A 13,080-nucleotide genomic window follows, 5' to 3' on the forward strand; every position below is an offset into this window, starting at 1 on the left:
TACATATCAGCTACTTGAAAAATATTATTGAATGAGTAAATGAACCAGCATCTATGGAGCACAACCACTCTATATGGTGTGAAATTTATTGTTTCAGTGCAGAGGGGTAGTGGACAGGATTTGTGACATCTCCCACCCTGACTTGAAATGGCCTCTCCTCACAGTGTCTGTGATGCCACACTCTCCTGGTTTCCTCCTCTCTGGCTGTTCCTTCTCAATCTTTGTCAATTCTTTTGCTTAAAACTTCCGTGTCCCCTTTTCTCAGGGTTCTGTCGGGACCTTGTCTCCATCCATCATCCCTCATACCTTCTCCAGGCTAGGTCACTAAATCCCACAGCTTCAATGACCATCTTTGATGATCCTCAAATCTTGAGTTCCAGCCTTGATTTCTCTCTTAAGCTCTGGACCCAGAGGTTGTCCAACCTCCTGGACTATGCTGCTGGGAGCCTACACGGGACTCAACACCATCAGAACGTGCATCTTTTCTGGGTCTCCTTCTCAGGGAGACCTCCCCAACCCCCCAATCTCCCAGCCAGAGGGCTTTGCCTTAGATTTCACCCTCCATTCCTCTCTGCAGCCAGCCAGCCCCACGGCCAGTTCACTCGGCCTCCTGGGCTCCTCTCCCACCAGCACCTCTTCTCCTTCTCACAGTCCCATCCTGGTGCAAACGCCCCTCTCCCATCTCGGCTGCTTCCCTGGACTCACTGTCCACAGTTCTACTCCCTCCAATATAGAAGGCAGAGAAAGCTTTCCAAACTCCCAACTCGAGGTGGCTCTTCTCAGGTCGAAGCCTTCCCATGGCTCTTTATGCTCAAAGGACAAGTCCCATCTCCCTCGAGTGGCTGAACTTCTGGCAGCTCATGTCCCACCACTCCCTGACTTGAACTCTACACTCCACTCGACTGCATTTGCTGAGTTCCTCTTACGAGCCACGTCTCTGTCACCTGAGACCCTTCTGATAACTCCCACTCTGCTTAGTTCACCCCGAGGCCAGGGAACTTTGTGGAATGAACAGACAGATTACAACAGCTAGAGCAGCAACTCATTTATTTATGGCCTCCTTTGTGCCCAGCCCTTTACATGCATCGTCTCTTCTAGTTCTATTCCGTTTGAGAGGGGAAGCAGCAGGCTCAGAGACGGGTGTGCTGAGAAAGCGAAGATTCCAGAAGCCTGAGCACCAAGCTGAATGGTCAGGTGCACAGCTGGGCCAAGGCCTTACGCGGCGCGCGCCAAGGAGCGGGGAGCAGGCCTTGAACGCCAGAATCTGGGATTTTGACTTAGCGCGGGGCCGCTGAGGCGGACGAGCGCGATACTGCCCCCTGTGGGCCAGGAGGCCCAATGCCCGGCTCTGCTGGCTCCGTTGCCCGTGGCAACGCCGCGCGCGCCCCACCCCGTCCCTACCCTCCGGGCTGCCAGCCCGTCAGCCTGTCAGAGCCCGGCCCACCTATCCTATCGTGCAGGGGGCGGGCCTCCGGGGCCTCATCCAGCCCCCGTCGCTCCCCTCGCCACCAGGACCCCGCCTTCCTTTGCGCTCACCGCCCGCCCTTCGCGCTGCCCTCGCCGCCAGTTGGCGAGCGCACTGGTCGTCACCGCGGCGTCTACCAATGCCGGCGCGCGGTGGCTCCGTAGGGGCGGAGCCAGGGGCGGTGACGCACGGCGCGGTGACGCAGCGCGACGGCGGCGGTGGCGGCGGTGGTGGTCGGTGCGGGAGGAGGGAGGGGGGCTCGCGGGCCGGAGAGGGGGCGACGGCCGTGGTGGTGGCCTGAGGAACCCTGGGCGGTGGCGGCGGCGGCGGCGGCGGGAGCGGCCGCCAAAGCGGTGAGTCGCGGGCAGGGCCGGGCGGTCTCGGGGCGGCGGCAGGTCGGCGCGCGCGGGGCTCACCTCAGGGCGCCCCAGGCCGTGAGGGCGGCCCCGCCCCCTCAGGGACCCCGAGCCGCGAGCGGGCGCGGAGCGCGGGCCTCGGGGGTCCCGGTCCCCGGGAGAAGCCCCTTCCTTGGTTCCCCGAATCGCCCTCACAGGCCGCTTCGGAGGCTTTCATCCCAGGTACCTCTCACACCCTTACGATCGACCCCTCATATCTGTCTAAGACACCTCCTTGGAGGATGGTTCCCAGCGCCCCCAAATCTCCCTCGGAGCCCCCCTGACAACCCTATCCTAGCCCCTCTGACGCTCCCAGGTCTTTCCAGAAGCCTACTCCTTCAATTCCCATACGCTTTTCCAGAGACCTTACTGGGTCTTCGAAATCGTCCTCGGAGAACCACCCCCCGCTCTGGCCCCAGTCCTCCATCCTCCTCTTCTTTCCAGAAATATTCCCCAAGGCCACTCCTCAGATATTCCAGCAATATGTGTCAGATGTCTTCTCCAGGAGCGTCCCTCGGAAACCCTAAAACCTTCCTTCACAGTCTTCCTCAAATCCCCTCCAGACCCGACATTTCCGGAATCTCCCCCAGAGACTGACTTTGGATAGCCCCACAGTCTCCCCTAAACTTTCCTCTCACACATCCCAGGAATTTTCCCTCCTACCTACCCCCATACCAGAAATCGCCCCCGATATTTTCCACTCAGCGCCCCCCAAATCTCAGACGCCCTCCCCCAAATCCTTCAGAATGTCCCTGATGTATCTTGAAATCATCAGAGACTCTGAAATGTGCTCACATCCCAAAAACCCACCTAGACGAACACTCCACCACCAGCTATCTCCCATACACTCCCTCTTCATATATATCAGAAGTCATACCTTCGGGTCCCTCCAGAGATCCCAACAGTTCTCCCAGAGACCTCCTCATGTCCCTTAACTATCATCACCCTGAAATATCCTAGAGATTACCTTCATGTATCCCAAAGATCTTCCCCTGAGCCCCCCGACCCCATCCCACTCATCTCAGAAACCTCCAGAGATTCCCTGAAATACTATGGTGAACTCTCCTTCCACATTCCAAAAGCCTCTTCCAAAACCTTTGTTGTGTATCTGAAATCTTGCCATACCAGATGTTCTAAAAATTGCTTCTTCAGGATTGCAAGAAGTTCCCTTAAAATTTTTCTCTACAACCTCTCTTTCTAAATCTACTTTTAGATTAACTTTCTTAACATCCTCCTCACAATCCCTGTAAACCCTAAGGCCCCCTTCACAACTCCTCTGAGATGCAGTTTTTCAAGATCTCACATCTTCTCAGAGATCTCAGCAACCCCCTGATCCTTCCTGAGATGTGCCCTTGAAATCCCTCCCAGAGACCTTTCCAACACCACCCAGAACTCCTTGAATCACCACTCAGAAACCTCTTGCCTTTAAGAGATTTTTTCTAGAGATTTTCTTCCCTGAACTCTCCCTCACAGTTTCCCTCAAATCCTCTAGAATCCTCTATAGAGGATCTCCCGCCTGCCCGCCCCCCACCAGTCTCCCTCAAAATAACTCTTCAAGCTCCGGCTCTTAAAAAGTCCCAGAATTCTTTCTGGAAAACCCTCTGTCATGACATTTCCACATTCCCTTCAGAAGACCTACCTTCCCTACACATGCTTTTAAGGACTTTACTTAGAGGTTTCTCCTCATCTGAGCTCCCTGAGGAGTTGTTCCTAAAAAGACCTCTGTCACCCTGCTCCAGTGTGCATCTAAGATCTCTCTTAGAAGACCACACGTCCTCAGACAACTTTTAGAGAATTTCTCCAAAATTGCCCTACATCAACAACCCCGATCCCCAGCACTTTGTGACATTTCCTCAGGATTCTCCCTCAGATTCCCCCTCTGATTGATATCCCCAAGAAACCTTATTCAAGACCCTATCAGATTTACCCCTTTTAGAACCCCTATTTACACCCTCTCATTTCCATTTTCTTTCCTCTGAAATAAGCTTAGAGATCTTTCACAGATCTGAGCCTCCTTCCCTTATTATCCCTTAATAAGCCACAGACATCCTCCACACAGCCTCCCCCAAGAGGCACCATGTCCCCTTTCAATAAAAAGCTCCTCAAGAGACACCCTCACCATTTGAAATCCTAATCCTCTGAGACCTTTCTCTCAGACCATTTTTCTTGGATTCTACCCTCACAGACCCTCTTCTTCCTTCAGATCCTCCCTTTAGAGATTGAGAGGCCCTTAACACTCTCCTTAGAGACTATTTGAGGACCCCCCCCCAATTTTCCTTTCAGAAGCTGCCTCCTTCCTTTTCCCATTTGAGGGCTTCCTCACTAAAGAATTTCTTTCCCTAAAGCAGTAGTCCTCGGAGTAATGCTTTTTGGACCAGCAGAATCTGCATCACCTGGGAACTTGTTAGAAATGCAAATTCTTGGGTTCCAGCCCAGACCTACTGAATTTGAAAACCTGGTAGTTGGACCCTCTTGGTGATTCTGATGCATGCTCAAATTTGAGAACCACCTGCCCTCTAGGAGGATTTCCCTTTCCCCACAGAGAGCCCCCAAAAGATGTCTCAAGGTATGCCTCTGTGCCCTGTCACCCACCCCCATTTTCTTGGTAGTACCCTTTGTGAAGTACCCATCCTCTGGAAAGACTTCTTACTCTCTTCCAGTGGCTTCTGGCTTCTCCACAAGTTTACCCCACCCTCTGAACAGTTACTTCAGATTCTACCTTTAAATGGTTCCCTTTCAAATCTTTCTCAGCACTTTCTCCTGGCTTCCCCTCCAGCCCTCCAACCATTCCCCCAGTCCTTGTTCCCGCTTCAAATTGCTACCTCCTCTAACACACGTGTCCATCTGCATAAACTATCTATCTCATCTATCCTCCACATAAGCACCCTCCCCTTAAGGCACCTGCAAGTCTTTTCACTCTCTGTGTCTTACTGCCAAGAGTCCTTTATTGTACTTCTTAGAGCACCACTCACCTTTTTTGTAGTTTTTCATGTACTTGCCCACTCACCCTTACTGGATTGGGAGTTTGGAAAATACTGGGATGTGGCTCATTCCTCTCTGACTCGCATTAGGTGGGATCTATCCTCTGTAAATTATTGGGAATCATTGAAAAATGGGCAGCTCTTCTTGTGTTTGGCTAGAAATCTCATAAGTTCCTCAGATCTCACTCTCTATTCAAGTTTAACACACTTTCCTGCCCCTTTCTCCCCTCCTCTCTACCCAGCTCCTTTTGCCTCTCCTCCAAGGAGAGGCTATCTGCCCCAGCTGCTCCTGTCTGTGGGACCTTTCTTTGTGCTTTCTCCTGATTCTGAGCTACCCAAATCCTGTTCCTGCTCTGGGCTCTGAACTTTCTCCAAGGGGTTCTATTTCTTTCTAGGGTCGAGAAGAGGAAACAGATCGCAGGGTAAACACTGGGGCCTGCCTTCAGGGAGCTCACAGTATAGTAGAGGGGTCAGGCAAGTACATAGGGCAGAACGTGACGCACAAATTATATGTTGTGGAAGTTCCACAGTGAGAGAAGGAGTGCTTTATCTGGAAATACTTCATAGAAAAGGTGGTATTTGGGCTAAGTGGTGTTCCACAGGAATTGAGACAATGATGAGTAGCCTTCCAGGCAGAGGAAATAGCTTATGCAGTGGGTCAAAGACAAGGAAGCATCTCCATATCTCAACCATGGCATCTCTTCTCTTCTCCTAAAGGACAGAGATGAAAGAAAAGAGATCCATCTGCATTGTATTTGCCAGCTGCACTTTGACGCAAAGTAATGATATTAATGACTACTGTTTTTGAGTAATTGTTATCTGGCAGTCACTGTTTAAGTGCTTCACATGTATTGTCTCATCTCATTCACAGGAACTCTATGAGGTAGGTAAACGACAATTATCCCTATTTTACAAAGGATGAAATTGAGGACAGGTGGCACAAATAGAAGCTCTCTGATCTCTGTTCACCTCCAGATGATAGTGTCTGGAGTCAGTGAGCTGGATTTTCTGTTCAGATAGGATTGGAAGCAATAGGGCATCATAGTGTAGTGGTTAAGTATGCAGACTCTGGAGCCAGACAGGATTTACATGCCACATCATCACATACCAGTTTTGTGACCTAAGACAAGTTATTTAACTTCTCTGGTCCTCAGTTGCCATGGCTAAAAAATGAAGGTCATGATAATATCCTACTTCCTAGAATTATTATAAGGATTAAATAAGTTAATACATATAAAGTACTTAGAACAATGCCCAGTACATAAGTTCTCAGTGTTAGCCAAAAAACCCCACAAAAAACAAAAAAACAAAACTCATATCAGCCAGGACTGTAAAGGCATAAGTGACAGAAACTTAGCTTAAACTAGTTTAATCAAAAAAAGAATTGATTGGCTCCAATTACCAAAAAGTCTAGAGCTAGCATGGCTTCAGACCTAACTGCATCCAGTTGTTCAATCTCAGTAATCTCTCCCCATTTCTTCAGTGACTTAGTTTCATACTCAGCAGGTTTCTGCTTGTGGCAACAAAGATGTACCTCAGCATCCCAGGCTTAAATCTTACTTCCTTAGAGTCCTCAGTGGAAAGAGACTTTTTCTTGAGAGCCCCAGTTCGAAAACAGTTTTTTCCTGAGTAAATGTGAGTTGATGACAGAAGATCCTTAGAGACATATTTTGAGTTCTTTACCCTGGAACTCTTGCTTGCTGAGCCAGATAAGACTGATAGCATCCCATGATCTTTCTGAACATTGAGGAATCCCCCTCCTCACTGTTCCCAACCCCAATCTATGATTTGTTGGATCTAGAGAGAGTTTATGGCTAGTCTGACCCTACCAGACTTTCTTTTGGGATCTCACTGGGTGAGACAGGAATAAGATGAATAGCTCGGTTTGATGGTAGCCTCAGGGTAGAGGAATCAAGAAGTATTGGTGTTTAGTTTCCTACCTCAGCTTTGGTTTTCCAGGGCTCAGAAATTTGGAAGGGAGTTAAATAGATTACTGTGAGTAGAGTTTAGTTTCATTTTTGTGTAAATTTGTTGAATGGAGTGGTTGAAGGCAAGTCACAGAACAGCACTATATAGAGTATGCAAGTCCCAAATGTCTCTAACAATTAAACAATTTATGGAGGCATTTTTCTAGGTCCTGGAGATGAAGCAGTGAATAAAACAGTCAAGGTCTTGCAACTCATGGAGCTTATATTCTGATGGGAGAATATATAAACAAGCAAAAGAAATCAGGTAGTGAGTGATATGTGCTATGATGGAATTAAAACAGTAGTATGAAAGAGGATGAGGGTGGCCACTGCATACAAGGTAATCGGAATTGGTCTCTTTGAGGCGATAACAGTTGAACCTTATAACCTGAAAGGTGAGAAAGCACCAGTTATGGGAAGATCTAGTAGGGGGGCATTCTAATTCAAGCATTGTTATATATAAAGGACTGCTGCAAGGTAGAAAATTTTTTCACAGGTATTTATTGAGGATCTGCTATGTGCCAGGTGCTTTGCTAGGAATTGAAATGTAGCTGTGAATAATACAGCCGCACTATTCCCTTCCCTCATGGGTCTTAATAGTCCAGGCATTTCTGGAAAAGCTGTAGCCTTTGAAGAATTACCTTTTGATGATAATTTCAAACCAAAGATGCCTACCGGGGAGATGAAGAAGTTTGGGGCATACACGAACCCCGATCTGATTGATGAGGAGGAACCAGCCATATGATCTGGAAAAGAGCATTTTAGATAGAGGGGTCAGCAAGTGCAAAAGCCCTGAGATGTGTTCAGGGAACAGCAGGAGACCAGTTGTGCCTGGAGAATAAGTGAAGCAAAAGGAGCAGGGGGTTAGACAGGTTGACAGAGGCCAAATCATGTGGGGCCTTGTAGGCCATAGTAAGGAATTTACATTTTCATTTAAGAGGATTAGGAAGGGATTCAAGGACTTTTAAAGGAAGATAGTGATAATCTAATTCTTTTTTTTTTTTTTTAGAAAGTTCACTGATAACTGCAAAGAAAAAAGATGAGCAGAAATGGAAGCAGGAGGCGTTAGGAGGCAATACATTTGTTCAGATGAGAAAGGATGATGACTTGAATATATTTGTGGTAGTAAAAATGAAAAGAAGCAGATGTATTTTGGATATAGAGAACACAGGGCTTGATGATGGCATTAGAGAAAGTGAGGAATCCAGGATGATGATATACAGCTAACAACTTTTTGAGAGTATTTCTCACTACTCTGAGAGTGGTACTAGTATTAAACCCATTTTACAGGTGAAAAAACAGGCACAGTAAGGTGAAATCACTTGCCCAAATTAAAGAATGTAGTAAGTGGTAAGTAGGGTTTTATTTCCAACCCAGGCAGTCTGGTCCAGAGCCAATTGAGTTTTGGGAAAGAAAAAGAAGGGCATTTTTAACTGATATTAAGGAAAAAGAATTATCAAGACCAGATAGATAGACCTTGTGGAAGAGTCAAAGATGACCCAAGAAATACTGATTTGTCCACAGAGGTAATAGTTGAACATACTATAGTTGATTACATTCTCGAGTGAAAGGATATGTGTAAGAAGGAAACGTGAGCCAAAGGTAATTTTAGAGGGGAGGGGTCACATATTTAAGTAGGAGGAGTAAAAGACAGCAATACTTGGAGGAGGTGTTTGGCCAGAGGGAGGGGTTAGTGGGAAAGGGTGAACACTAGCTTCTCTAATCCTGGGTTTCCCAGGGCTTCAGGCTGTGTTATCTTCCAGTAGGACCTGCCTGGCTTTTTCCCTCCTCTCCCTCTTTTCCCCAGGACCATTCATGCAAAAGCCTGAGGCAATTGTATGCATATTTTGTATGCATAATTCAGGAGTTTCTGAAAATAATGGTGGTTTTTTACAAAAGAGAAATTGGGCTCCCTTGGCTTCTGATATTCTCCTGTTCTTCCCAGGTCAGGATAGTGAATTAACCTAAGGTAACTAGTCTGTGAACTTGTTCATGAAGTGTGAATTCCTCAAAGTCCTAGAGGATGCTGTAAGAAGGGCTAGGAATGGGTAGCAAGGCTAATAGGACCCCCCTTATTTATCCAGAGATGTTGGCATTAAAGGGTGTACCCTTAAGCCCAACTTCCTAAGCAGTGGAAGGGAACTTACGGGAGACTAGCATTATTCTCAGAACAAGTAAGCTCTAAAGCCAGACTGTCTGCCTTAAAAAATCTCGGCTGTATCCAGTCTTGGATAAGTGACTTAACCTTCTCTGCCTCAGTTTCTCCATCTATAAAATGTGGATAGTATTATATACATATATGTGAGATAGATATAGAATATATAGTTTTGGATTAATTGAGCTCATCTATGGAAAGCTGTTAGTGTAGGGTCCAGTACATGATGCTTAATGTATAGACAAGCATCATGCTAGGTATTTTTATATACATTATTTCATTCTTACTACAAGCTCCACTGAGGAAGAAACTTTGAGTTACTTGCCAAAGGTCAACACACCAAGTGAGTATCAGCAGGGGAACTCAAGTTTCAGCCAGGTCTCACTGACTCCACAGTGCTGCTGCTTATGGAGGAGAGTTGACCCCCAAAGGAGCCTCCTGTCTGCAGGCCGTATCTCACTCTTTAGGGCTAAGGAAGGAACCTAATGGGCAGTTTTTCCTGGAACCTATTAGCCAATTTTTGGCTGTTTCTCACCCTGCAGGATTAGTAGATGCTTCCAAAGAAGGTTACTTGGTCCCTTAGAAACCAAAGGGACAGCAGTATCGTTGGGCTGTTTGAGAGACTTCTGTAGGGGTTCCTCTTTTGTGTTTTTCCTCAAATGCAGGGAGTCATTTTTGATAACATGAGGGCAAAGAGATCAGAGCAGTGGTAAATTCTATTTTGTATAGGTGCTGTTAAAGCTTTTTCAACTTTAAGTGATAAAAACCCACCTCAAACTGGCCTTAGCAAAAAATGAATTTATTAGTCCATATAAACTGAAAAGTCTGTGGTGGGGAGGTAGAGTAGGGGAGCTTTAGGCTAGCTAGATCTAGCTCTTCAAATGGTGTAAACGGCTCTCTTTCTCTCTTGACTCTGCCTTCATCTGTGTTGGCTTCATTCGAAGGCAGGCTCTCGCTGCAAGGTAGCAGAAGTAACTAGCCACATCAGGAGGGGTTGTGTAATCTAAGCAACCTGAGAACTTATTTTCCTTAGTAGTTCCAGCAAAAGTTCAGGGAAGACTCCTTGTCCACGCTTTACTCCTTGTGTACTCCTGGGTCCAAGAAAGAGTTAATTCTCCAAAGGGAACTTATGGGGCTAGTACTAGAAGATGGGAATGGATGTTTGGCAGGCAAATCCACCAGAATTCATCACAGTAAGATTCTACCACAGTAAGGTACCTTGGAGTAGTCAGTGCTGATGCCTCTTCCCTGGCCTGTCTCACCAAGCCAGGTCTTCCTTTCTCACTGCCACCAAGCACCCAGGATAGGAGGTAGCTGGGGGCCTTTGGCCCTTTTATGGAAGAAGTTCTCCACTTCAGTCATCATCTAGACCAAAGACACAGCATCCTCCTTCTGTCCAGAACATTTTCCTTTAAGGATTATTTTTTTTAACAACACATTCTTAAAACTGTTACCTAAACCCCCAGTGTTTACCGAGGGCTGTCTGAGCCATCCTTGGCACTAGATCCTATCAGTCATGTTCCCTGAGCAGTGGGGTGGCTTGAAGGTGTGAACCAGAGAGAGGGATAGTTATCAGACTTCTTGTCTTTTCCTAGTGTGTGTCCATCTGGTTAAAAGACCAAAGGCCATAGGAAAGCTTTGTTTTGTATAGTGGTTTATCGTTGCTGTATTCATATGAATGAATTTCCAATACTTAAAAATAGGAGAATTTCATTTTAAAATCCAGGTTTCTGGCTCTCTTAAAAAAAAAAAAAAAAAAATCTAAGACCTAACAATACCGGACCCACTTGGCAGCAGTTGATTAGAGCTAACTTGTGACTTCTATGTTAAGGCAGGGTGGTGCTTTCCAGCTCACCATAGTCTTCACCAGCCTGCTCATTTAAAACCTGGTCTTGTAAAACCATAGTGTTTGAGACCCTGCTCTGTCCCAAGTCTTTGCTTCTAGCATTTGGCCTGAAGGAGGAAGCCAGATTAATGTTCACTCAGCAGTTTATTTGGGGGCACAATGTTGTTGCTTAGGAAAAATAACCCAATAAAAGTTTTCTGGGAAAGAGTGCACCACTTTGGTCTGTTTGGATTTGGTCACTTTTGCCGTAAATGCTATTGGTATATCAGACTTCCCGTCACAAATGTTCTCTCTGAAATAGTAACATGTCCTTCTATCTTATGAGTTGCCATCCAGTGAAGGAATCCCTCCCACTCCCTAGGGATGTTCATCCAGCCTCCGCTTGACCACTTCCAGCAGCCAGAGAGCTTATTACCTCCTCACATGGCAGCCAGCTCCATTCTTGGACAGATACATTATTTTCAAATTCTTCCTTATGTTGAGGCAGCTGCTGTCTCCTTGGAACGAAAAGCCACAAAATGTTGGAGCTGGGAAGGGAAACTGATTTTTTTCAGGCACATGAGCCACCACTCATCCATCCTGCATCCAGGGCAAATATGGATCATCAATCATAGTACTCTTTCTCACAGAGCCAAAAAATGAGTGCACTCAAATTTTTTAATTAAATTGCTTAAAACTTTACAGAAGTAATATGTGTTCACTTGTAACTGAGTAATGAAATAGTACAGTTATGTAGAGTATTAATAATTCCTCCTCACTAAGGCTAACGATGTGAACAGTACATAAGATATATAAGCATTTTGTTTATGCCTTTTCCTTTTTATAAAAGTGGGATATTGTGCATATTGCTATGCAGTTTATGGATATCCCTCTAGGTGGGTAAGTAAAGATCAAATACTATATGTAGATGCAGGGTTTTCGTTTTGTGAGTTATTTTGCTATCAGGATCCAGCACATTTTTAATAGCTACATAATATCCCATTCTGTGAGGTATACCAAACTTATTAATCATTCCCCATTGCTTCATTTCTTTAGGATCCTTCTCAACACAGTGCTCCAGGCAGCCACTACCAATCGATTGGAGTTAGCCTGTGAGGTAAAAGCCATTTGTCTTGTCCAGTCCAGTCTAGCTCCGTATCTCACACATTTTTGAGAAGGGAAGCAGACTGGCTCAAAGATCAGAGTGAATCAGTGATCGGGGCAAGACTAGAACTAAATCATCTTGACCGTCAACATGTCTCATATCTCATGTCACTTCTCACTAAGGGCCATCACACTAGTTCTCTGGAGTAAATAAGTCCAGTTCCTCTTCGTGTGCGCTCCTCCTTCCAGATATTCACGGTCAGTTATGCCACTGCTCCTGAGTCTTCTCTTCCCCTGGAGAAATTCCCTCAATACCTTCAAATTTTTCTCTAAGGACAAGATTTCCAAAACCCTTTACCATTCTGTGGGCCATTCCTTCTTTCTTTCTTCTTGCTCATCTTTTTATTCATTCTTTCATCGAACGAATATATATTAGCACCTTCTATGTGCCAGTCATCGTTCTGAGTACTGAGTGACCGTACAGCATGCATCTTGTTGGGAAGAGAAACAACAACATGATATTTGAGAGTGTTGAATTATAGAAGAAATAAAATATTGTTAACATACTAGAATGACAGATTCCTTAGATTGGTCATGAAAGGTCCCTCTAAGGAAGTAACATTGAGCTGAGACCTACGTGACAAGTAGGAGCCAGCCATGGATAGGTCAGGGGGAAGAGGATTCCAGTAAACAAGAAAGAACTTGGTACAAAATGAGGAGGGAGAGGCCACAGGAATCTTGCAGGGCCTTGTAGGACAAGACAAGAAGTTTGAATTTAGTTTGGGTTTAGTGTAGATTTCATTTAAGTGCAATAGGAAGTCACTGGAGGGTATTAAGCCAGGGAGGAAACATTTGATTTTCCTTTAAAAAGATATCTCAGGGGTCTGTTTAACTCGAAGCAAGGTTCATTTTCTCCCACATCTCTTATATCCAAAGAGATTGACAGCCAGGCCAGTTTGCCCTGTTCAAGGTCCCACAGAGGATCAGTGAGGTGAGTCACAGCCATCTTCAGGTACACGTCACAGTGCTCCTCAGCAGAGGCATAGAAGTTCAGGGAGATGGCAGTAGCTCCCTAAGACTTGGACCCAGTAGGTTCAGTGGGTCTTTGTATGGAGTTCTCAGTGCTCTTGGCAGCCAGAGGAAGATGGAGCCCAGTGTGCTTTGGGGATGGAGCCAAGCACACTGGTT

At 46.0% G+C, this 13,080-nt stretch overlaps 1 protein-coding gene across 4 annotated transcripts in view; it reads left to right on the plus strand.

The window, feature by feature from the left end:
* The first annotated feature begins 1,677 nt into the window (after nt 1-1,677).
* The window catches only part of SAMD4B (sterile alpha motif domain containing 4B), a 35,418-nt gene continuing 24,015 nt past the window's right edge, over nt 1,678-13,080 (plus strand). The window contains exons 1-2 of one of the 4 annotated variants that reach the window (XM_016166778.2): nt 1,678-1,818; nt 11,845-11,905. Coding sequence is in view for 2 of the 4 variants with exons in the window: in XM_016166776.2 (XP_016022262.2) it covers nt 11,717-11,905 (189 nt within the window). In the remaining 2 variants the exon portion in view is untranslated. Of the gene's footprint in view, nt 1,819-4,118; nt 11,906-13,080 lie in introns of those variants that run through there. The other 3 variants (XM_016166777.2, XM_016166776.2, XM_016166775.2) reach the window with 3 other exon arrangements.

The sequence above is a fragment of the Rousettus aegyptiacus genome, unplaced genomic scaffold (assembly GCF_014176215.1).
Source record: "Rousettus aegyptiacus isolate mRouAeg1 unplaced genomic scaffold, mRouAeg1.p scaffold_m13_p_14, whole genome shotgun sequence".
Classification (NCBI taxonomy): domain Eukaryota; kingdom Metazoa; phylum Chordata; class Mammalia; order Chiroptera; family Pteropodidae; genus Rousettus; species Rousettus aegyptiacus.